General features: G+C 43.0%; 1 protein-coding gene across 1 annotated transcript; it reads right to left on the bottom strand.

Moving 5' to 3' along the window:
- Positions 1–452: 452 nt before the first annotated feature.
- Positions 453–8,207, bottom strand: LOC306752411 (peroxisome proliferator-activated receptor alpha-like). The gene is made up of 7 exons (XM_079236164.1): positions 7,988–8,207; positions 6,557–6,711; positions 3,981–4,119; positions 2,893–3,092; positions 2,527–2,793; positions 2,098–2,341; positions 453–2,001 (listed from the first exon to the last, which is right to left on the bottom strand). Exons 1-7 carry the CDS (start codon positions 8,169–8,171, stop codon positions 1,757–1,759), a joined length of 1,434 nt encoding a protein of 477 aa, XP_079092290.1. The 5' UTR covers positions 8,172–8,207; the 3' UTR covers positions 453–1,756.
- Positions 8,208–26,709: the final 18,502 nt, after the last annotated feature.

Below are 26,709 nucleotides of genomic sequence, written 5' to 3'. Positions count from 1 at the left end.
ACCGGGGCTGCAACGTGCTACGACAGAGTTCAGGTAAAGCACTGCATATAAATACAATTTCAGTTTATCACAGTATTGGGATGCGTCAAACGAACGTGGGTTGATAATATCAAAGTGCAGTGAACCAGCCGGATTTGATAACATGCATTGTTTTCATAGTAAAAATCTAATCTTTAGATAACGTCTTTTACAGCTGACCTCAGGGTGCCATAAAAGCAAAACGCACAGGTGTAATTAACACATTACAGGCTTACTAGGACACGTAAATGGAACAAAGCGGTCATTAACATTATTAGTTCCAGCTGTGCTTTTCCTGCTATGACCTCTCAGAATATGTGCAGCTAATGTATTTGAACAGATATCATTAGGCAGGTAAATAAGCCAGGATATTACAAAAACAAGTTAAATATATATACCCATATATTTCAAACTACCAAATAAAATAATATATTTTATTGAAACGGCAAATGTATTTTTTATTGTACACTACATGATACAAAATATAAACAGTTTCATTCTGACAAGAAACAGTGTTTCTACATCGGGAGGTGAAGTGTAACAGCAAATGAGGCAACCAGCTCCTCTTCTTGAGGCCTGTTTTACTGTCAGCAGACGCTTTCACTCTGGACTCCACATTGTTTTCATATTTACAAAATAGCATATAAACCGGTTTAACATATTATTGTGTTCGTGGTCAAAATATTCACTGGCCAATAATGAGTCTTAACGGCAGGATGGGTACAAGAAACCCTCTAGGTAAGGTGTGCTGTCATGTTGGCTTTTAGCAGTAGGTTAAGGATTCAAATAAATATATCACACATGAAATTACAATATTCTCAAACGATGGCTGCTGTCAGTAGAAATAAGGGTTGTTTTAGTTCATTGCAGGCTGAAAAAGCATTCTTGTTCATGATTCATGATGTGAGAACATTCCCTGATCCAACATTAAACAGACATCTGTTTTGTTGCGGGGTGAATGTATGAGGTGTGGTCAGCGTAGAGGAAATACGAGCTCCAGCATTGAAACATTATGGCACATGGTGAATACTGATGCAGGTGTTTCTTCAACCACTACGTGGCTGATTTCAATAAGATCCTAGTACACAATGAAAGGACATGACAAAGCTGGATCTCATCCAATCGAGTTGATTTAACACATCACATGCACTAATTATCCAAAATAATATGATTATCTTGGTACTGAGTTGCCTATTGCACAACCAACATTTCAGTTGCCTAAAGGATTAAAATGGTATAATTTGTCTGCATCTTTTACCACAATGCAACTTCTGTTCAAGATTAATATTTAGCATCAGTGCATGCATGACTGCAGCAGCCATGTCCAGGTATCTTTAATATGTGTAGACCTATTTGAAATGTTATGCAAACTTGCAAAGTCCTATTTAGCATTTGATCAGTCTGTAAAAGTAAAAGCCAGCATCCAGGACCCAATCCGTAGCAATTGGGTGCTCTCAAATCAATGCATTAAAAAAAATATCTCTACACATCTATGGCGTAAAATCTAAAAGTTTGTTCCCCACGGTGTCCCCTTTCATCGAAGCGGCCACGCCACCTACAAAAGCTGCCTTTCCACTGCAGATCACAGCAGTGTGCATCTTCAGGAGCTGCACAATATGCTACTTACAGTACAGTGATGTGCATGATAGTATCAGTAAATATGTATGAACACCCAGTTTCGAGTGGTGTACATAAATATTCAAATACATGTCCCCGTTCATGACCCTGTGCCCTCTACTCAGTACATGTCCCTGTATATCTCTTGCAGGAGCGGGTGCAGCGACGTGTCCTCTGTAGTCTTGATTTCCTGCACCAACTGCGCATGCTCTGTGACCAGCTCCCGGAGGTCGGCCAGTTTCTGCAGCAGTCTGGGGAAGAGGAAGTTGTTGTCCGGATGGTTGGCCAGCAGATGGAGCCGGAGTGCCTGAACAATGCTTTCCTGCAGCTGCTCCACCAGAGGTACATCCACCAGGCCTGGGCGATCTGCAGGGAAGGGATCAGAGAAACGCGAGTGAGGGATTCCTATTTACTTTTGCAAATTTGCACCCTGTGTGCACTTTTAAAATTATTATCAGTTACCTCCACAGCAGATAATGGCAGCCACAAAAAGGGCCAGGTCACTGTCGTCCAGCTCCAGGGAGTTGAATCGTGTGGCAAACTGGAATTTGGGCTCCATCATGTCGCTAAATGGCCGCCGGTGGCTCTTGAGGAACTCTCTGGTGATGAAGCCTCCTCCACGGGCCACCAGGAGGCCGTCTTTGTTCATGCAGGAGGCCAGGAGGGTGAAGAGGGCTTCATAAACGCCATACTTCAAGAGAGTCACCTAAACATGCAGGTAAGAAGGCCACAGCATGACTCAGATGTGCCTCCAACCAACAGTGTTTTTGTGTCCAACTACTTTTTCCACATAAAAACACAAACCTCTTTGGTTCAAATTAAGTAAACCATTGTTTTACTCCACTTATCACATGGAATCTTGGCAGACAGATGCAGCACCACTAAACCCACCTGGTCATTCAGATCCAGGTTTTGGAAACCCGGCACCGCCTTGGCGAACTCCGTCAGCTCTGTGACCGTCTCCACCGAGGTGCTCTGGCAGCAGTGGAAGAGCCTGGCTTCAGCCTCCCTCTGCTGGAGTTCCCCACACCCGGTGGCCAGAACCACCGCCCCAGCTTGAAGGCCACTCTCGGGCTCCGGACAGTCACTGTTTACCACCTGGGTCGCTAACGTACTCTCTGCCAGCTGGAACGTCTCCATGTCGTGAATGATGAAAGGCTGCGGGGGGAAAGACAGAAGAAAATTTCGATAGGCGAGGTTATTCTTCATCTAGAAGAGATACAAAATGAATAACTTTTTTATTTTGTATTTACTTACCGGCTTGGTGGTCTTTCCGGTGAGTATGAGCCGAGCTTTCGCCTTGTTCATGTTGAAGTTCTTCATGTAGGCGTCGTGGATCTGCCCGACCAGAGTCTTGTGGTCGGTCAGCATGGGGCTTGCCACCTCTTTCTCCACCATCTTGCATTCTGCCTTTAGCTTCAGCTTCTCCGCCTGAGGCATCCGACCAAACCGGATGGCTGGTGCGCAGAAAAATTCATCATTAGCAACAGCTAGGAAACTTTTCAAATAGTAGCGGTGCTATTTTACACTGAGCCTACACACCGAGACATCCGACATATCCTCCGACAGCAAACATGAATGTCTGCTCTCACACACACATACACACAACTATTCGCCCCCAACATATCTGGTGTGTTATGTTCCCTTTCCTCTCTTCTGAGGACAACATGTCGTCCTCCTCTCAGGTTTCTGAATGTTCTGTCTGCGGTGGGAGGCCATTGCAACAAACCCAATGACCCTTCAGCAGTCAGTGCAGTTGACGGGCCAGATGTGCAGCTACATGGGCCTGTGCTTTGTCAGTGTCAAGCAGGCTCCGGCAGGAGCAGGACGTTGTTCAATAAAAACCCCGTCAATGTAAAGTTGATTTGGAGCCAAACCACATTAGGACACATCCTGTTGTTGAGAACACATACCGTGGTGTTGACTGAGGACGTGGTGAGCAGAGTTTTATGGAACTGCATTCATGACACATACTTGCAAGTTCTTGCATCGGATATCATCAATTGAGCTAATATACACTTTAAAGCAAGGCTTTTTTGAAAGATAATGTAACACTTTTTTCTATCTCTCTGACAAATTAATTAAAAGTTAAATTCAGAATAAATGAAAAAACACACTCTTGCTCAAATATGTATACCCAATGGTCTGGTGTGACCCAGGGCAAGATAATGCTGTGTAACTAATGTTAGAGAGCACGCTCACTGACTTCATGACCCTTCTCTTCTTGTACTACTGTTACAGTACAAGTACCATTATCCTCTGCTGGACAACTATACTGTAATTATCACTTGAGACGGTTTAGCAAACATTACACAGAGATGCTGGAAACTATGTTGCAGGTTTACCATTGTGGGACATGCCCACAGAGAGGCACTTGTGGAATCGGCAGTACTGGCACTTGTTGCGGTTCTTCTTTTGGATTTTGCAGTTGCGTTCACACTTATCATACTCCAGCTTCAGCCTGATGGTCCTCCTGAAGAAACCCTAGTGGAGACAGAACGACACACGCTGTCATTTGAAGATTATATGATCTGATTTGAGTTGACAAAAGGCCCACAAACACACCCATGTGTTACTCCGGATTCCTCTACGATCAGCACACTCCCTTTTGCCTTCATGCTAAACAATAAAAAATTTAAAATCAGAGCATTACTATAGCAGTTGTCATGAAAGCGCTGCGCTCAGTAAAACCTCTTATTCTGGCAGCACTGTTGAAGACACCCTGTTGGGGCCGTGTGGAGGCAAGCCCCTCTAATCATAGATATGCTCTGAATTTGGAATTTAGCCCCTTTAAACAACACATTGGAGAATAACTGGTTTTCTACTTTACAGTGCAAGGAGACTTTATTCATTCAGTGTACACCACAAGTTATTATTGGAGCCTGCCTGAGCATGCATGCGCGTTAGACCACATGTTTAATGCTCTCGGCATCCAGATTGCTTTGGTGCAGTGAGCCTTCAGTTCTGATTTGCATGGGATGATTGGTCCATTCAAAACCTGCTTGCATGTGTAGTTATTACTATTTAGGAGACGTGGTCTTTTTTTAAAACTTTCTTGAACTCTTATTTTGAGAAGTACAAAAGCTGTTTACACACCTACATCTGCAACACCTTATACTACAATACTTGCACTTTACATTTTAAACCCTGGTAGGACTGGTGTTATTACATCACATTTTGGGTTGGACTGTATTATAGAATGACATCTATATTTAAAGAGCGATATGCTTCAGGATGTATAGTAAATTCTTACCTTTCTAAAAGGACAAGGCATCTTGCACTGGGATACAGGGCAGTGGGCCAACAGATGTAAAACTGACATGTGCCGAAACATATGATCCTTTGACCCACGCTCACACACACACACACACACGCGCACACGCACACGCACACGCACACGCACACGCACACACCTCTGTGCTTTACTGAGATTTCAGTCAGAACATTCCTCATCCCTCTCCATCAAGAAGGTAATATGGATATTCTGGCAAAAATATCTGGAGCCACATGGTTACGCAATACACCAGCCATCATCTTCCAGAAGGCCTCGTCTGCCTTTATGTTGAAGACATATGGTTATTGAGGGTTATTATGTGTCTCACATCACTTTTTTGTGGTATTTTAAACCAGAAAAAAAAAATCTAGTTTTGAGAGGAGAGCTGGATGTATTCATCATGGAAACAGAGGGAAGAAATGTGAAAGTCCAGGCATGTGATAGTCATCAAAAATACATTACAAAACAACCGAGAAAACAGATGTGTGCAGCGTGCATGTCTTTGCCTGTCTGTGTACGGGTGTACAGACGTTGACACAACCAGTATGCTTTGATATGTAGCTGTGAGTAACTGAAGACGTAATCAAAGAGATGTTTTGTGCAATGTTTTCATTAGGGCAAATGTCTTTTCGTGAAACAGAGAGAAAAGCTTTAATTCAGGCGTCTTTGTGGCACACTAGTTAAAACCTCCATCTATTAGGCAGGTAGAGGTGTTGTGATTAGCCTTCCCATCACTGAAAGCTTTCTCTGACCGTCCTCTAGAGGTCCCATACAAATGATCTACCGCCATCACTTCAGATGTAATCCCTCGCACCATAGCATGACCGCACATTCCAGTCACATTCCTATGGTTGAGCACTCCTCTCTTAAAGCGAGGTGTTGAAAGTGATATATGCAGAGCGTGTACTGTGACTGCCTCATATGACCAGCCAGCTTTTTCCATGACGGCCCAATATCATCAGTCAGAGCATTTTAGGAACAGTGTGTCAAACTACTCCCGTCCCAGTCTGACATTGATGTACTCCCTAAAGTCTCAAGTCCAGTCGGCCCTGTGGAGCTGAACTGTTTCAGGCCTGAACGATACCTTTATTATGATTAAAGCAACTTTTAGATGCATGTATGCAAACCAAATGTATCTTATCTAATCACAAAGATAACTCTGGAAGAAGGTAATTATTTAGTACTTAACACAGCAGGGGCCCGAGCCAGCGACAGCCCCATGCGTGTACCAGAGCTGGTGTGTATTAACGTCACTTAGTCGGGCTCGGTGCCGAGCAGCGGAGAGGTGGCAAGTTAAGCAAGGCCACAATGTCCCCCACCTCACATGACCTGGCTGCGCGTCTCAGAAACTTTCCACTGGCCTCCAGGTCAGGCGGCTCCACATGCCGAGCTTGTTTTGGGTGTGTGTGTGTGTGTGCGCGTCTTTGCAGGCATGTATGTGCACGTGTACACGTGAGTGTGTGTATGTGTGTGGTGTTGTCACCACACAAATGCACACTCAACATTTGCCTTTGCAGCACACGTTATCATCAGTCCGATTGTATCGGTCTTTATGTTGACATACATATCTTTGGATGACCTTTATGTCCTTCCTCGCTTTGATGCATGCAAAACGTACTGTGCCCGTTTTAGTCCCACATCTCTCACCTTGCAGCCCTCACAGGCGTGCACCCCGTAGTGGAAGCCTGAGGCCTTGTCCGAGCAAACCCGGCACTCCAGGTTGAGGAGGCCGGAGCTCTCCTCTGGACTCGGGGCTGCCGCACACACCCCCGACGAGGGACTGGAGGCTGGGGTCAAGGTGTCTGCAGCAGAAAGGAGACAACAGCGAGTGATTTCACTGGGCTAACCTTTGAACAAATTCAAACAGATCGATACAGACACATTTAGGAGAAATGTTACACCTAGTCTTGAAAATATAAGTTACGATACAAATATTTATGAAATAGAGAAGGAAACAAAAGTCCATCGGTCGCAAACCGACAACACGTTCAGGCATAGTTTGACAATAGTTCTGGGGAAACGCGCTTAATCACTTTCTTACCAAGAGTTAGATGAGAAGATTGATACCACACACTCCCTCTAACTCAGGAGGACTCACAACAAAGCAACAGCCAGCAGCCAGTTAGCTTAGCTTAACAGAAGCTAATGTTTTTTGCTAATTGTTTTGTGCGGATTTAACAGACATAACATGTTAATTAATGAGCTTTAGATTTAGGTGTTCATTGTCAGGATAGCTTCTCAAGTCTTTAAGCTAACCGGCTGTTGGCTGTCGGGTTAGCTTCATACGTATCGTAGCATACAAATATAGAAGTGGCGTTAAACTTCTCATCAAACACTTGGCAAGAAAGCAAATAAGAGTATTCACCAAAATGCCAAACTATTTCCTTAAAGATACCAGCTTTTCTATATTAGAGCTAACATAATCAACACAGTCTTGTTTGAAAGGTCTGATGTAGAGTAGGGAGACAAAATGAGTTTGTACAGGCTGGCATGATTTGTCTACCTTGATTATTTTTGTACAACAACAGCAGCTATACAAATACATGTATTTTATTTATGTTACAAACGTCTGTAATACCAAGAAAACATACTGAACAACCAGTCACATCAAATGGAAACAAACTCCTAAACTAGTGTAGCATACGGCATTATAATGGGGATTTAAAACCAATCAGAACAATAGTGATATTGGACTCTTAACCACCAAATTAACCATCACATTGATGGCGAAAACAATCTGTTGAATAGATCAGGGTGAATTAATTTGTTGGATGAGGATTACTGTCAAACAGGCCACTTAAGAATATTAGGTAATTAGTAATGAGGCTTTTTTTACTTTGTCTCCATAAAATCACAGGAGTGTCTGTTTTTTTCAAGTGCTGCTCAGGAATTTGGAGACGACATCATGAAGGGGACACAGAGAGAAAGGAATTGTATCTAATCTTCTGTCATCAGACATGCGGTCTCTTAAGGCACAATGGGGCCAAAGGCTCAAAAGGTCAGTGTTGTAACTTTTTAACATGACTGATCACGTATCCAGCGCCTTTCTTCCACCCACGAGGCCACTTGACTACTCACCCAGTGCAATGGAGCTCTCAGACCCCGAGCCGGTGCTCTGGTACACCGGGAAATCAAATTCCAGAGTGTCGTCTCCAATAGACTGGGAGATGTCGCGAAGATCCTCCATCAGGTCTCCACACAGTGGACTGTTAAGCAGAGAATCCCCAAGAGGGGACGGGGGGCTAAAGAGATCCCTGGCCATGGTGGAGATCAGGCCAAACCTGGGGAGGAACAACCCCTCACTCACCAGACTGTGATAAGAGGGGAGAGACAATAAGACATTGGGACATTGGGTGATGATGAGACTGGAAATCTTGAGGCAGCTGTTAGATTGGTTGCAAGTTTTTAAAAACAACGCCCAGCTCTGGAAAAACCTCAGGCCCCTGAGATTGGGTGCAAAATTTGCAGGGATTTTTTGGTTTTGTTTGAACCTAACATTTATAACTCCAGACGGAATACATTTTTGCTTTACCATTAGTCCCATTTATAGCACTGGCTAAGTCAAACGTATCTTTATTTCCCATTCTTAGTGCGGACAAGGGAAATTATGCTTTTGGAAAATGATTAAATATGTCTGCTCAGACACAGGCAGAAGCTTTTCCGTGAACAAGCCATGTCATTTATAAATACTTAACTCAAAGCTCCTCATACTTCTGCATTTCTATGTGTGATGGCCTGCTGTTCTTTAACACGTTTAAAGATTTCAGCACCAGCAGTATGCGCATTACAAGGTTTACCGGATCTTTTTTTTTGCCTTGCTTGGACCTAGTTCATCCTCTTCCAAGATAAAATGTTTGTGATGTTAAATGTCATGAAAGCACAAAGCAAGATCTGTCATGCAATGGGGACAGGTCATGCAAGAGGTAAATTCATAATGTGAAGGTGCTTTTTTAATAAGTGAACCATGGCCATAGACTCAGCAGTGGCCTATTATTCACAGATTAAATTCCAACCTTTCCAGCCAAAGTACACAACCTGCATCTGTATCGGATTTATTAACCGAATCTGAGAGACTCAGCGCGTAGAGCATCATAGCTTTAAGTGACTCTCTCTCTTACGTTACTTTCGATAAAGGATGAAGTGTCCATCTATTCATCTGGCTGGCTGTCCTCTCGTAGTGGATCTTAAAGTATGTGTGGGAGGGGGTTTGGTGGAGCTCCCAGCTGCTCGCAGCGGGTTAAAGGACATCTGTTTGAGCCATCCCACAACCTCACAGCACCAGTGCTCATGTTCAACAACGCTTACCCCAACTTCCAGTAATTCATCGCGGCAGATGTTGTTGTTCTATAGATTATAGACTATATAGAGATTCAACACATTATACTGTAAAACCTATATAAGTAAGTATATATACACACACAGCACTGACAGTGAAATGGAGGTATTAGTGCAATAGGGCTGATTAATTGTTCATCAATTAACATTTTTTTCAGAGTCAGAATTCTAACAAAGTTACACCATCGAGGCAGGACGTACCAACTTATCTCTGATCTAATGTACAGAAAGATCTGGCAGGGGGCCATCACAGACCTCATGTGAGCTCAAAGTAAAATCTCAGTTTACACAGCTGCTTACATCTGGAAGGCCGGCATGGGAAAATAAAAAAAACACTGGCTGCTATAAATTGTGCAACTTCAAACTTTCACTGTGGAGAACCCTGACTGTAAGTGGTTCAACACGACAATTTGGTAATTTGCTCTCCGTATCTGTGCGTACGTGAGGACGTGATTAATCGAAGCATGTTTGTTCTTGTTTATCTAGTCCAAGGGTTGCAGAGAGGACAGGTCTGGACAATATGTCAAAGTCGTTTAGGCCTAAGGGGTAAATCTGAGGGTGTTAAAACCCTCGTACTACAGTACGCTGTGTCATAGGAGTTCACTAAAGAGACCGTACGGCCTGAAGCAGCAGACTCTTGTCCAACTGGTCTGTCGAGCTGTGTTGCAATAAAAAAATCTTCATCAAAGGGCAGGTTCTGCAAATGAGTTTCATCTTGCAGCGCAACAACTAGCATTCATACTACAGGTCATTGAGTTCATCCTAAACCCATCGCTTCCCCCAGCATCTCTAGCCATGGATGTCTCTTTAACATTACAAGGATTTTTTAAATGAGATGTTTTTGAGAGTGCATGTCCATAAGCTATAGTCATCGGCTGTTTTTGATGGTAAATGCACTAAAGCATCAAATCTATTGGAACATAGTGAAGTTAAATGGAATGCTAGACCTCTCAGATCTGGAGCTGTATTCCCCGTCTTGTGCCTGAAAGACCAGCCCAGTTGTTTTACTCCGCCAAGCAATATTTTATGATCAGCTGTGTCAACGAAGCAGCAGAGTTCCAATAGCAGAGAAGTCTGTGTTTCATCGGATGTCAATAACAACTTTAAGAGCAGCCTCAGTGCTGTGATGGGGGTCAACATCCAGCCTGGAGGTCATCCAGACCAGTATCCGTGTCAATGACCACTAATCTGAAACACATTCGGTACGATTTATCTTCAGGAAGATGTTGGTTGTTCGATACGATTCAGACCAGAATTCTATAGTTGTCAGCTCCAGTTATGAGAGATAACCATCCCGTCTATAGTGAAAATATGTATTATATATTTCTGGCGGACCCCCTGGAACTCCATCACTGACCCCTGGTTGAGAACGACTGATCTAGACCACCATTTGAGTTGCTGGTCGGCTACTTTTTGATCTGAAGCTGGGCTTTTTAGAAGAAGCCTGATCTCTGCAGTTTCCCTTGCTTTCGGGAAGATGCCAGATAGAATGTAACCTTTGTTTATTTTCAGCAAATCAGCAGTTACATTTAAAAAAAAAAAAAAAAAAAAAAAAAAAAAAAAAAATTTGTTGATGCTTTGAATCTTATTCCTTAAAAAAAAAGGAAGTGAACTCATTGCCTTTATCAATGGAAATAAGTTCTTGGCCAATGGGTGGCTGATGCTGTCTGAGAAAAAGGATCGTCTTGTCTGGTCTCTTTTTGTAGATGTCAAGGTGAAACTGCAGTTTATCGTGCTCTGCCGTTCACGCTCAGCTTTTCTGCGCGCTCTTTTGTGGATTTTGACAGCTGCAGTGTTTGTCTATTTGTTTGCCAGTATCAATGCCATTCACAATGTTAGCCCCGAAATGACCTACGAGATCATCAGCAGAGTTTGAGGAGTGAGTCGGCAACAAAAGAGATGGTTTCTATTCAAATTGCAATAGAATTCTCCTCGACATCGATCGATACCGTCTGCTGACAGTCTCTGATCTTACATGGATGTCAAGGCTAAAGTACATGTCAAAGAAGACGCAACATCTAAAGCCACGATGAGCAATGACTTAAGAGATAGCTTGCATTTATTTTCCAGTGGGGTTGCATGAGGCACTGATCCATCACCAGTGATACAGTCTACAGTAGATGGAGAAGTTGGTCCATTTGTGTTATTGTGTGAATTCAACCACACAAACTAACTAACCAATCGAGTCAGCAGTACACCAGCAACTCCCGTCTTCTGCAAGGTCAAATTTCCATTTGGTCAATGGAACCATTTAAATGTACAAATGTAAAAACACAAAAGATGATGTCCGTCTACAGTGAACCACGTCCTCCTTTTTGGCCCACTCTCTGGGAATCAACGTCCAAAGGTTTTAGTAAAACACCTGTTCTGTTATCCAGAGAGAGCAATGTCCAGGTGATGAAAAAGGAATTGGGTCGATTGAGGGGCGAGAGGGTCCTGGCTGCGCATGAGGAACCAGTCACACTGGTGTTAGGACCCCGGGGACGTAAACAACCCGGAAAATCCAATCATCAATTTGTGTTTTGGAAGAAAATTAATCCGCAACTATGTGGAGGCTCATTTAAAAATGTTTCGAACAACAATGCCAAACATTTTATGGTTCCAGGTTGTTGTTGTTTTTTTTTTGTTTTTTTTTTACAGTAACTGGAATATTTGGGTCAATGTGGAATTCTCTTTTGAGGTTTTATTGACCAAACAATGGCTTAATCTAGAAAACATTTCTCGGATTAATCCTTTTTGAAAATGGTCATTAATTAAATGCCGAAAGCTGCACTGACGCAAGTTCTGTTTCCCTTTCATTATTTAATTCAACAAGTAAGTAAGTTGATGGTGACAGCTTTCTCATGAACCTGCCTGGTCTGTAACATGAGCCTTTTTTCATTCATATGATATACTGTAAACTAGGTCAACAACTAACTCTCAACTGGGTTGATATGACTTCATGGGCTCTTTCATAGATGACTCTGGCCAAGCCCCATGTTTCCCCATCACATCAAAGAACATTGTGTTTTAATTCCCAGAGGAACTATAATCCCAGACAGCCAATCTCTATCTTTAGGCCACAGGAGAAGAGGAAACAGTAACTGCACTCCACAAACATTCTGTTAACAGATGACAGCGAGGACACAATCAAGAACAAAGAAAAATAAAAAGAACCTACACCCCAAATCCAAATCCCTCAGTCAGTACCCCTGAATCAGGATCAGCTGGTTTGACCTTTCTAAGACCTTTAAAGTCTCTACAACAACAAAGGTCATCCACGTGCCTCACATACCATAAATCTAGCACAGAGGCCAAAACAAACTTCCACATCTTGGATTAAAACAAGTCTGCATTTACACTTGTCACTGTACTGAGCAGACAATGAAATGGAAATCTATTTGGGACTGAAGGGGTCAATCCATGTCTACCAGAAATATGTATTCATCTCAGAAAGAAGCGTTTCTTGACACCACGTGAGGGGGGGTTATTACAAAAGCAGGTGGCTGCTTGAATAGTCAGGAAGTTCACGTGGGGTTCATTCGCCACATATAGCGAGAACAATGACATGCATTCTTCTTTATGTAGGGATGAGAGCAAACCTACAGCTACAGTACACCAGCAGGCTGTATAATCTTTTAAGAAAGCCCAATCCACTTATCCAACATGACTTTCTGCTCAGGCGTCATGAACGTGTAGCCCACACGCCGGACCTGAACAATAAAAGTTAGTTAAATCCCCTCAGACAACCGCAAAGTACGCTTAGTCACAGTTGCATAACAGCACAGTTTTAAGGAGAGCGTATTCATTACCTCAGAGGATGCTATCCGAAGCATTTCCAGATGCTGCTGCCGGCATGAGCGCCGCTCGGTCCCGGGACGCTCCGACCCCGATCCGCTCCGTGGAAGACCTGACGCGTCGCCTCCCGGCGTGCGGCGCAACATCCGCTCATCCTCCGCAGGAAGTAGCGAAGCGACGGACGGCGACACGGCGCGCACACCCCCTGACACACCTATGGTTTCAACCAATGCGCACGCGGGGATTTAAAAACGGACCACCTTCCTCTTTCTTCTTCTTTTTTTTTTGTCCGTGGCGATTGCTTCCCGGTGGCTCGCGACGTCACCGGACGTCACGAGTCTGTGCGCCCGTGAACTGGGCACCCTCGCGTCCGCTGTCTCAGCGGAGCCACTTTTATCACTCTCATAAATCACCACCAACATATGTTATGGGATATGATTACACAAACGCTCAATAAAGCGGCCGTGTTTCACAATAACATGTCAAGCTGCCTGTGGAATATCATACATGATATATAATAGTACGTTTTATAAATGGTAATTCAGTATCGCATGGAAGTGTTTGACATACTTTATGTAGCGCTGCAATGTTCACTTTGAAATTGCTCAAATGTAGCTTCTTCTTTTTTTTACTTCTACTTTAAACTATTCTACGTTTTACTTCAAACTCTAACTAAATAGCTTTATTTGCTGATTAAAATTCTACTCACACAACCCAGTGCTTATAAAACGTGACACACTGTTAATGTGCTAGTAATATTAAACATGAATGCATCTGTAATACAAATCTAATATACCATATCATAGTATAATAACACTGACAAGAGCCCTTTTTCTGAATCATGAGTACATTCATTTTTTATAATTTAAGTTAAATTTCAACACTGAGAGTATTCTTAAATTCCTGTGTTTAGTAAAGGATCAAAGTACTACTTCCACCACGGCATACACAATCAAGTATATACATAACAATTAAACTGCTATAAACATGTCACAAAATATTTTGCCCATATTCAAAATATGCCTTTTGCCAACATGTAATATCTAGCGCCATCTACTGTGTATGGGTGCTCAGCAATGTTTCAGTGCCTCCATCCTGAGGTGAGAGACTGTCTGGGCTGTTTAGCCAGAATCCTTTCCTGTTGACGTCCACAGTGAAGCTAGACAACCAAACTGTTTTCACACTGAGAGACGAGTGGGAGGGTGATAATTTATGATTCCTTGCGGGAACCTCAGCACCTGGTCTCTTGTTCCATCTGTGAGGGTTTTCTGAATTACAGGCGGTCTGCCACACTCTGAAGCTAAATTAAGTGAAATACAGTGTGGACCAGATATCAGCTTTGAAGAAGTCTGGGATGCAACTTGAACATGTAAAAACATGAAAACCTATGACTACACTCTATGATACAGAATGCTGAACATTTGTCAAATAAAAATGACTCTTTTTCATATACTTTGAATTTTGAATCCTTACTATTTGTTTTTCTGGAAATAGATATTGAAAAAATAAAAACTATTAAAACAAAAATGTAAATAATTTTCATTGGTCCAGGAAATTTACTTATCTCATGAAAAAATTTAAAAAAGAGACAAACACTAACTTAAGAACATTCTACTGAATACAGAACATCCACATGTTAACACCTGAGTTAGGCAATAATTCCATAAACTATTCCAATAATAACTATATTTTTACTACTCCACCTCAGTACTCATAAATTGAAAGGATCACACTCCAGTCATTGTTTGTTCTTATATTATTTCTAATCCAGTCTTTATTTATGTATTAATGAAACAGTACAGAGCAAAAAAATGCATGATACTCACAATGAAATTTCTAAAGCCAACTACACTTTTATTACAAATCTGTTCGGTAATGACTGTTGTGAAATGCTTGTTGTAATTTGGCAGCACTCACCCATTTGAAATCTAATGCCAGATCAGTTTCTTCATATGTAGAAAAACGACAAAGTCGTGTGTGCTCCTGTGATGCATTGTTGCCCTCCAGGGAAGGCAGTAAATTGTATAGTTAGCTCCTGATGGGGTAAAATAACAACCCTGAAACCACACAACCTACTACCTCACCCTGTACGAACACCAGGAAGTCACCCAGGTGGGCGGGAAGGTTTGGACACATCTCGTCACGTGTGAATGAAGACGGATCGACTGTGTTGCTATCGTGTGAATAAGAGCAAGGTTCGCTATAATAGCATTAGAGCTAAAGTGATACTTTTCAGTACGAATAAAAAAATACGATGCAACCGTCAGCTAATGGAGGAATTATGTTGAAACATTTGCAACAGTACCGTTTGAAATTCCAATAACTGTCTATATTTCAGAAATACACTCCAAAGAAGGTCAAGTAATCAAAACGGAAAGCCGACATGTGAATGCACAGTACAAAAAAAGTAGGAAATTCTTCTTAATATTATGTTCAGCATCTATTTTAACACCAACATGATCTACCTCTGAACTGTCTGCAAACTTGAAGATTATCTCGTACATTACATTGCATGTTTTTTATAAACCTACATATATAAATATATATGTAGGTTTATAAAAAACATGATCTGCAGTGGTGAAGTTGTGTTTTCCTTTGTGCCGATGCCGATTATGATGATGAGGATGATGATGCCATCACGGTCGCTTCAGGTAAGACAGTAAATTGTATAGTCATCTGACAGCTTGGAATGACCCCAAAACTATACAACCTACTACCTCACCCCAAAGGACAGTTTATCTCCCGCAGGCATCTCATGTCACTCGGTTGATGGTCGATCTGAGGGAACACAAACTCACAAGTCCTGCACAAGTTAATCTAATAAACATACCTTCTCTTTTTTTGACGGTTGAAATGTGAAACACGTATCGGCTGATGAAGACCGAGTTGCAGTTGTAAACAAAACAAAAAAGCGACAAAGTGAGTTAAGATCATCTTATTAAGAACAAACCTACATGCTCATGTGTCACTACTGTATTGTATAGTTTGTAGATTTATATATATATTTTTTTAACATACATGGTCTCCGGAAAAACTTTCAAACTAACTGAAGAAATACAAATAAAAAAATATTTTTTTATTGAATTTCTTATAAAAAACCAAGTCGCTCACTATTAATTTGAGCTTCATAAAGACAAACCTCTATCAAAGTGATTTTGTCAGGATGTGATGTCCTTGCTAGCGTGAACACATTGATTAATTTAACTGCTGCAGTATATTTTTATGTACAATCTATATACAAAATCATTATCTAAATTGCTTAACCTAATGTAAGGGTTCACTTATTAATGCAATTGATACATTTGTTTTTATAATTGACTTTTATTGCTTTGTATATTTAAAAGGAAATCCAATTGAATGCCAGAGTAGGGCATCTAACTGCATGTCATAATCTGAGATCATGTCTTCATGCCTTAATTATTGCAAATCAAAGAATGCGGTCAGAATACTTCCTGGATGTCGCTGATGCCCAACAGGTCGCCTCCTCTAAGCAGCTTCACTCACATTGGTCTGTCAGCTCTCCTCCTCTCGGGTTTCCTCGGCCTGATGGAGACAAATGAGAGGAGAGAGTGAGCTGCTGCAGGGTGTCGAAAGGTCAAACTTTCACATCTTGTCTTGTACATGAGAATCCCATTACGACTAAAAAACGCGACAAACATGGAAATCGGTACCTGTGCCTACATGAGTGTTGACGTGTGAGGACTCGCTGCATTATCTACGATCACGCATGGTGGATACACTGTACGAATAACTGAAAACTAGTCAGATAAATCCTCTGAACAATCCGTCGTTCTTCATCTTCAGCAAAGAAATATTGGTGCAAATGAGCATAACTCTGTAAATCTGCCTGAAAGGTCAAACAGGGAGGTTGTGGTTGTTTCAGAGTTTCCTGAGTGAGGCAGGAGAGGCTGCGGCTCTGCTGTGGTTTTCCCTCGAGCTGGGGAGCGACCAGGGGGAAGCGCGAGGCAGCGAGCTGGGGCCGAACTTATAAAAGTGAGTCACTGCCGTAACTCCTCACAGGCACGCACGCACCAGTTTGCGGCTGTTTTTATTGCATCTCGGTTATCCCATAAACGCCACACAAATTTGTACACGAGCTACTTAATGGCCAAGCCTGTAAGGTATCCAGTGGACCTGCATCTCCTACACGTACTCCGCTAACGAGTGGAGCGCAAGGTGTCGGGTTCACACAGGGCAAACAGCCTTTTATCGAAATTACAGAAAACATATGTTCTTGTTATTCTCTTTGTCCTGAAGAAGGTTAACAGTTTCTCTGGATAAACCACAGGACTCACTGGGAACTGGTTAAGTGGGAACTTTTCTTTGTCCCAAAGAAATAGTAGATAGATAGAACTTTATCATTCATTTTATAATGTACACCAGTGTGTGTGACATCCACATGTTGTCTGTGGAAAAGGTCTCTTCTGTTCTCAGAGGCCAGTATCTGTTTAGCTACAAACTACTAGAGATAAGTGAGACATTTGGCTGGGATAGGGTTAAAATAACGCTGTATATTTTGCTGTTTGTATCTTGTTGTTGTTAAAATATTTAAAATAAAATGAATTGTTTTTAGAGAGTATTATCATATTAATGCAATCCAAAAGCACCAGTTTCTCGTCAAACATAATAGTAGTATTAACTAACGAGAGGCGTAACTGAGGAACAAACACCCTGCAGCCATGACCTTGTGCACAACAAAAAGAACACTCCTCAAACTTTTTGACACATGGCGCCATAAACCGAAAACTGTGTTAAACTGACAAGAATGATTCGTAAAATGATTTGAGATTAACCACTCAACTCTTTGAAGTAAGTGGACCCTGTGCGTCTGCAGGATTTACAAAAAGCTGTATAATCAGCAAATATAAATCAAAAGCAATGAGGCTTTTATTTTTACTGTTTGGTGTTTTTTCTTTTGTTATTCTCACTTTTATGTGATATCCTTTCTCGTCACTGGAGAAATTAAAGATAAAAACGATTCGACATGAGACAAAAACTCTTGATCAAGACTCAAACCTGTGCCTGTATCTGTAAATCATCCAACACATTCATGCCCCTTGGAAGTAGGTTTAAAGATAAATACATTTGAGCACCACCCTCGTGTCCCGTCACTCCGCCTGCAGTTGATCAGAACCACCAACAGGTGTCATGTCTCCCCAAGTACACAGGGGGAGTGAGCGCAGAGCTGAGGACTCCCGTGACAATGAGGCCTTTGTGGAGTTCCGGGTGCCAGCCGGTGTGCCCTCGTGTACTGTTTCCCTCTAATCTTCATTTGCCCTTTAGGCTGACGGCTTTTCTTTCCCCTTTTTCCCCCCCCGACTAATTTCCTTTGAGGAGATTATCTTAGAGCCGCACCAGAGACTTACTGATTCAGATGACATGACACACACAACCCGCCGGACTCGGTTTTGACGGGACGCGTCACTCGCTGCCACGGTCGCTGCTGCGTGCTGGGAACAATGCGAGTTGGATTGCGTTCAATAAACTAACGACAAACTGTTAATTTTGTTGTGTGCCGGTGGGCCGCTGAAACAGGAACCCGAAGGATGCACGCTCCCAGCGACCGGCCTGACTGGACGGATTTCGACAGAGGATTCAGCAGTGTGGCGGCATGTACACGCGCAGTTAAATGCTCTGTTGAGTGTGAAGTAAATATATACTTAGATCAAATACAAATTTATTAAAAATGATTGATTTTTGTATTTTTTATCTTGAAACTCACCTTGACACGGAGGTGTGACCAGGAGAATGAAGTAGGCAAATTCCCAAATAATGAGCCTGCAAATGAAAGAAAAAAAACAGACACATAAATATAATTACACACACACAACACACACAACACACACACACACACACACACACACACACACACACACACACACACACACACCTGTGCAGATATACAGTATTCACACACACCAAGGTGTCCATGTAGCCCTCAGGTCATAAACCTGCCAAGCATGTGTTACAGTGATCATGGCGCAGAATACTGCAGCCGAATTGAGACTGGATAACGATATTACCATGTACTGGCCACTGTTGAGGGAGCTTAAGGTCCATCTTAAGAAAAATATTAGCTTCCGAAAAATTACCAGCGGGAATTACATTACTGTATGTTATTTATTACATCCATCTAGATTTAATTAGTTTCTAAATAAAATGCTGACATTTCTTTCTGAAAGTGTTTATGTTGAAAATATAAAAGCAATAATGGAGAATCAAACAAGCATCAAATGAAGCGAATCTGCATTTGTTTTACAAATCATTTTAAATATACTATGCAATGTTACACATATAACTACATATAACAGGTCTCACCTCTCTCTCACATACACACACACACACACACACACACACACACACACACAAGTGTAAGTCGTTTTAGAAAAAGTATTTTATCTATCATAAAGCGTAATTAAAACAATTAATATAAATATATTGTACAAATATTTTTAACTAGTTTATTTGAGAAAATGATAAAAAATTAAATACATCTCTTTAATCTCTTTTAATCTAAAGATTTCATTTGAGAAACTATGCCCCATATATATATATATATATATATATATATATATATATATATATATATATATATATATACATACATATATACACACACACAAATATGATGTATACATTTGGTTTCTCTTCTCCTGTTTTTATAAATCATATATATATATATATATATATATATATATATATATATATATATATATATATATATATATATATATATATATATATACGGGATTGTGTTTGTGAAAAAGAAATGAAAACAATCAAGGACTTTGTGCTCAACCCTTAGATATGGAAATGTTAAGATTTTCCCACAAACATTTGTTTCTCCTTCATTTAAATTCTCCCTGCAAAACAAACCCTTATGACACACACACACACACACACACACACACACACACACACACACACACACACACACACACACACACACACACAGAGAAACAAGGAGACGCGACTGAAATGTAACCAAACGTAAAACACACCAAATACTCATTTACCTTCCTCTTTCAAGCTTAACAAATTTAAACTGTTTTATTTTGTGTGCGAGCAACAAAGATAGAGCTGTGTCTCACTCCATCCTGAAAACGGACGTGCTCATCATGACTGTGAGTGCTCTGAATAATAATCTATATTTGTTTGTGTGTGCCTTTGTGTGTGTTTATTATACTCTAATGCACCTATGTGTGATTGGGTAAGGCTGTGTGGCCATCTGTAGTTTGTGCATTGTGTGTGTGTGTGTGTGTGTGTGTGTGCGTGTGTGTGTGTGTGCTCAGAGGAGGAGGCTGTGCCCTGCACTCCTTGGGAGAGGCGTGGGAACCCCATTCATCTTAGGAGCCAGGGTTCATTGTGGGGTACATAGCATCAAATGTGTCTGGGTGTTTGCCTGTGTGTGTGTGTGTGTGTGTGTGTGTGTGTGTGTGTGTGTGTGTGTGTGTGTGTGTGTGTGTGTGTGTGTGTGTGTGTGTGTGTGTGTGGTTCAAGATGTGGTGTGATGGTCTTTATGTTAAATTGCACATTCCCTTCAGTTATCTGTTATCTGTCAACATTCTGTCACAAATTATATGTATTTTTTTCAAAACCAGGCTCGCAAATTCAATGTTGAAACAAAATCACAATTTCAGCATCACATTTTTCTTTAAAAAAAAATACAGGGCTCCTCAGTAGTTTAACATGAAGCACATACTGTCAGTTAAGTGTGAAAATAAATATATTTTTAATAAATTCCAAGATCAAACCACTTTGTTATTTTGGGGTGAAATAGTCTGGCAGTATTTTAAGGAATTAACTGCATGACTTTCTTGTTATTTATGACATAAATAGACATGACAGAGCAGACAGTGTAAGTATGCACAGGACACTTTAAAACATATCCATGTCCGAGGGAAAACACTTTTCCAAAAGTTAACGAAGCAAAAGTTAATGAGACAATCAACAGGTTCCACGTTATGAAACGTGTATTTAAGCGCGTTCCATCGGGCGTTTGATTTTCCTCGCCGCAAATATTACCATTTATTTCTATGCTAAGAGAGTTAGAGGGAATATAGCAGAAAAGAAAGACACCGAAAAATCTAGAAGCAATCGCATCCTTTATTTGATTATGCTGCAGTTTTTAGTGAGCCCATGGGCGTTCAAATGCTGAGGCGCTGACTCGCACGCTCTCACCGGGCCGAGGGTCTCAGAAGACGGGTTCGGACGCACCGAACGCGGCGAGCAAAGTCAGGGTTTTCCTGCCGACGTGACTGCGTGGAGTTTGCGCCAAGCCCCGCAGTGCGAAAGTGGCCGATGAATAGGCCTGTCAAACGTAGGAAGTAGGTGGGATGACTGGAGCTATCTGTGATGAGTCACGCTGCCTCCGCTCCTACCGATTGGCTGCTCATGGTCGACGCTCGTGTGCTGAGGTGTTCACCATGAAGCCATATCGACAGGCGGTGCAGAAAAAGAATTAAGAATTTTTAATTAGCGCCCGTGCAAAAAAAGTGATTCACGGGCGATAATTAAAATATGCCTTACTGGAAGGTATCGGTGATGAGTGTGGCACATTGAGGTTTTTAATTATGTGGAAAATATTATACAGACAAAAATAGAGATGATATTCTTCCTGAGGGGATGAAGCAGGTGTGATCCTAATATTAATGACAATATAACTTGTATGAATTATTTATATAGCATACCGCTCTATTCCGGTTTAATCAACCAAACCTAAATACTATTTATATGTAGGTTACAAGGCATTGGATTTAGTTGAATCTTCAAACCGTATAATCGAACTGAAGATAAATGTTTAAGGCTTCTTGTTAAGTTAAAGGAAAATTATAAAAATGTAAATTAACGCTTCATATTTGAGCCACATTTGTTATAAAGCATATTAGCAGGTATGTCCAAAAGGCCTGTTTCGAGCTATATCAAAGCTATGTGTGGCCACGTGTCAGCAACGACCCGTTTTAAAATGTTTAACCTTCTATTACAAACCAGAAAGCTCGCCCATATTCACTCAGATGAGCTTTTAATGAGAACTCAATACGATAATTGCTGTTAATAGTTCTCTGATAGCTGACCAGGAGAGAGAAAGGGAGAGAGACACAGAGTGAGACAGAGGGAGAGGGGGAGCGATATGGTGGGGCCTTGTGTAGCAGGCCTCGTCTGGCCCTCGGCCCAAAGTTACAGCACTGGTGCCTCTCTGCTCCCTCCAAAAACGTCTCTCTTTCACACACACAAAAGGCCGACCTGGAGCGCAAAACTGCAGGTAGGAACGCACTCGAGGAGAGATTAGTTCGGTTTTGTCTGAAATTCAAAGCCCATGCCACGTTTACCCCCTGGTTTCCCTATATTTAGTTAAGCCTCCTCTCTCTCTCTGGATAGGCATGTAGCCCTGAAGGAAACAACACCCTGACTTCAAACACACAAACTCAGAGATCAGGTCAGCCGAAGTCGCACTGTGGCGTTTATTTTGTCTTTGTGTGTCATCGTTTTGCCAATAGAAAACCTCTGCATGTGTGCATGCTATACACACACACACACACACACACACACACACACACACACACACGTACACACGTACACACACACACACACACACTCATGGACTTACCACTGTGACTTTGTAGGCAACTGGCACACACGCCATGGTCATCAGCTATCCTGGGTAAAGCCCCGAAATCGCCGCCGTTCATTGTGCTGGATCCCTCTGTAGCTGCTCCCCGTATGTCCACACATCCTCTCTGTGGAGAAGGGCAGAGAAGGAGCTCGGATTCAGTCACACAGCTTTGCACTCCCTGCAAGGAGTAGGCGGGCACGCCAACGAGAGACCCATTCAGAGTCCCAGAAAGTGCCAGCCTCCCTGTCTGCTTCAACGCCTTGTCTGTGTGTCTGTCTGCCCATCTGTCTGGGTTTTACCCTGTCAATCTGGCCACTTTGCCCTAAACCCGTGTCTAAGCCTCGGTTAACTTGCCTCAACTCAGCAAACTGCTTTCTAATATTTACAAACCGGCTCCCCTCGCGCTCCCCAGTCTGCCACCTCCTAGTCTGAGACTGTCAGGGCCCGCCACAATAAGGAGGCCATGTGGGTTTCCCATGGAGTCGCGTGTTCCTCCCGTCTGGCAGTTAACAAGGCTTTGAATGAGGAATGTTAGCAAACAGAGCCACTGAATGTCGGGTGAATGCTAAGCCAGGCAGCCAGTTAGATTGCAGCACTGGCCCGGGCATATGAATAATGCAGAAGACTCGACAGGGAGGAGAGGAGGCAGGGCTCCGCCTCCCACTGCCCCTTCCAAACTCCACCCGGCCCTCCTTCTTTTGCCCGCTCGAAACTCAAATGCCTTCACGGGAGCAAGAGAGCAGAGAGAGAGAGGGGAGGGGGGGGGCGGATTCAAGATCTCTGCTGCTACTCACTCATGCAATACACAAAAAAAGTCCTGCAAGAGAAGAATAGTTACACATGCACACACATTAATACTACAAATACCTTCTTAAACATACTACTTTTTCCTGTCGTTGGGAACTATCTCACTCTTTTTGGCTTTTTGTGTCTTTTGTTTGGAATTGGCACCTGTCCCAGAAAAAGCCCCGTCCCTGCTCCACCCTCTTGCTCCCCTTTCACCAGACTGCCCACACGGAGAGAGAGAGAGAGAGAGAGAGAGAGAGAGAGAGAGAGAGAGAGAGAGAGAGAGAGAGAGGGTGGGGCAGAAAACCCAAAAGAGGGAGAGGTTTAGAGATGGAAAGGGTGAAGGCGGAGGGCAGAAGAGATAAGAGGACAAGAAAAAATATGCTAAATCATCAGCAAAAATCAAGAAAAAACGCACAGGTAACGTGGAATCGACAATATGCAAAAAAAAAAACTGCCATCTTCGTCCTCAGCTTGAGGGAGGACTCACGAGAAAAGGAAGCATGGCGAGCATTCACCGAGCACGTGCTCGAAAAAGCCTTTGCACCACGGTGGAGCACAAACCAAAACCACTGATTCTCCCCAGTCCAGTTTAACTCTACAGAGTTATACCCAGAAGCAGCAAAAACTGACCAAAAGCATGAGACGAGTGCCCGCGGAGTGAGGAAAACGGGGGGTCCCGGAAAAATGTCTTTGCAAATGGCGCAGCAATGTCGAAGTAGGAGTATAGCAAAGCCACTTGTTGCATGATATTGAGCAGCAGATCTTGCGGAGAGAGAAGCGAGTGCAGGCAGGGGGTTAAAATCCTGGGACTGGGAGTAGTAAAAAAATCCCTCCCTCTTTTGGCACAGACTAGCTGAAGGGGAGGGCCCGCCTGTAGAAATAGCAGCAGAGCGTTTTTCCCCTCTTTTTTTTTCAGAGCTGCAGCGTCCTAGCCTACCCTCTTGCATGTGGTCGGGACCCAGGGAGAGAGGAGAAGGAGAGCGATGGATAGGAAAAGGAGCTAGAGACGAGAGGGGCGGGGGCGAGAGAGGGAGGGGAGAAGAGTTGTGAGTGGAGGAGAAAGGGCTCAGCTGATGATGAAACAGGGACGTGTGGGAGTGCGTGCGCACTACGCATTTTCATCACCGGCCCGGTGCGACGTGCGCGTGCATGAGGCGGGGTGGGGAGGGAGTGGAGTCACAGCAAACACACAAACACTCCCGAATGATTTAGGGATTCTGGGACAACCTGCAACACCTAACTCTAATGACCGTGAGAACGGTTAACGAGTTATATCTTTTATTTCCGAGCGGTTGCTGAGTTTAATATCTGTGTCTTCGTCCCGTGTGTCCTTTCACAGAAAAAGTCCAGGGGGCAGAACAGAAGCAATGGCGTTCCCTTAATAAAGGCCGAAAATGAAAGTCTGGCGTGATCACTGACGAATATCGTCTCGATTACGGTTTCGTCTCTCACAGACATGGTAATGAGTTAATGAGAGCAGCTACATTGAGCACCTGGGTGCGACTGCCATGATTGAAACAGCGAACCATGCTGTAGTATCCTGTATTATTTACCGCAGTGCGCCCGCCGTGTGCTATTGCTAGGCTACCCTCGCCACGCTGTGATCTGCAGTGGTCCTGCGCGTGAATAAGAAGAGGAGAAATGTCGGGCAGTAACCAAATGATAAAATGGACTCTGCTGATGACTCTGCTCGTGTCCTGCACCCTCCTTCTCCCTCCGCCTCTCCCTCAGTGTCCAGCCTATTCTGTCTCCCACCCTTTCTTGTCCTTTCAGGAGCACTGTTACAGCCTACTGTAAGAAACAGCCCCACTCTGAGCAGCTAGTGTTAATCTAAGTCCGCATGAGGAGGATCCTGCTGTCTTTCTCTCTCCCTCTGTCTCATGCACACCTACCAACCTCTGCATCAGCCCGCTGAAGGTTATTCACACCCGTCCGGTTTCCACCCGACCCCCCCTCCCCGAAAACTTCTTCATGGCCAAAATGCTGTCATGCCCCTTAGCTGTTTGCAACAGATTCCCCGATGGCAGAAAAACAACTTCCTCTCTTGTGGACGCCTTTCCCCTTCCCTCCAGTCTTCTCTTAACCAAAAGAAACGCAGAACTCAGCACAGGCACATTTTTTCCCCTCCTCTCTGACCCAAAGTAGCAGCCGCACAAAAGAGAAGGGAAAAAGGGAAAACCGACGGATCTCACATCATGGAGCCCAGCTAGCTGGTCTTGAGTTCAATCTGTCTTTATTGCTCACGCAGAGTCTAAAAGGGAATCGCGCACATTAGAACAAATACGGTGGAAAAACCTCCTAATATACACTCGACCGTTTTCTCGTGTGTGTGTGTTTTTTTTACAGTGGAGGAGACAACGAAGACCAGAGCGAGTATGAGCGATTAAATAGCAAACTAATATGGCCGCTTGGTTAATAGCAGTCTCTCCTACCTCCTCACTCTCAGTCCTGGAAGCTGAAAGAAAAGGCGTTACACTGCTGTGTGCGTTTCTACCTCAGAGGACGGACCCAGAGAGAAAGAGAGAGAGAGAGAGAGAGAGAGAGAGAGAGAGAGAGAGAGAGAGAGCACTTGTCTTGCCTAACTCTTCTCAGCTTTCCACAGTCTCAAATAAAACTCAGGTTCCCTGTGTTCTGTGACTTGCGGCACCATCGCATATCAAAAACACACAATGCTCAAACACGAAAACTTTAATTTCGAAAAATGACCACGAGTGAGACAGAAATCCGGTTACTCCAGGGGTTCACAAGACAACACCCGATTTCACCACACTTTATCAAGATATAAAGTCACTCGTGTTCTTTGATCAGAAAAACAAAACAAAACGGACCGGGCACCAAACAGTCATCGGATTGAACCCTGTGACGTCACATCGCACCACGTCTCTCAACCAATTGCAATCCCTGGAAGTAGAAAACGCCACCACAACTGCATGCAGAATATTAATCAAACAATAGTGCCAACAAATGCATGTTTCTATGAGCAATTTGAAGAGTCCCTTCTACCCTCCTCGTCTTTCTAAGACACCGTTTCTAGTCGGTTGTTTACCATCTAACATGTGGCAGGAATTCAAAAAACTTGGCAGAGCCTGTTGCACCGTACGTCGTGGAGAGTTCACTTGAGGATACGACTCTGGTTTTGGCTCAGCTGCCAACTTCTGACACTGTAGCCCTCAGCGCGGCCTCGCCCCTGCAGGAGCGGCCTGCGTAATGCTGCCATTGATGAAACTCCAATATTAACAACCTCATTTATTACACCTCCAAGAGTCCACAACCGCATTTTTTTTTT

The sequence above is a fragment of the Taurulus bubalis genome (genome assembly GCF_910589615.1).
Source record: "Taurulus bubalis genome assembly, chromosome: 20".
Taxonomy (NCBI): Eukaryota; Metazoa; Chordata; class Actinopteri; order Perciformes; family Cottidae; genus Taurulus; species Taurulus bubalis.
Note: the sequence above shows the minus strand (reverse complement) of the source record. Positions and strands in the feature narration are given on the sequence as shown.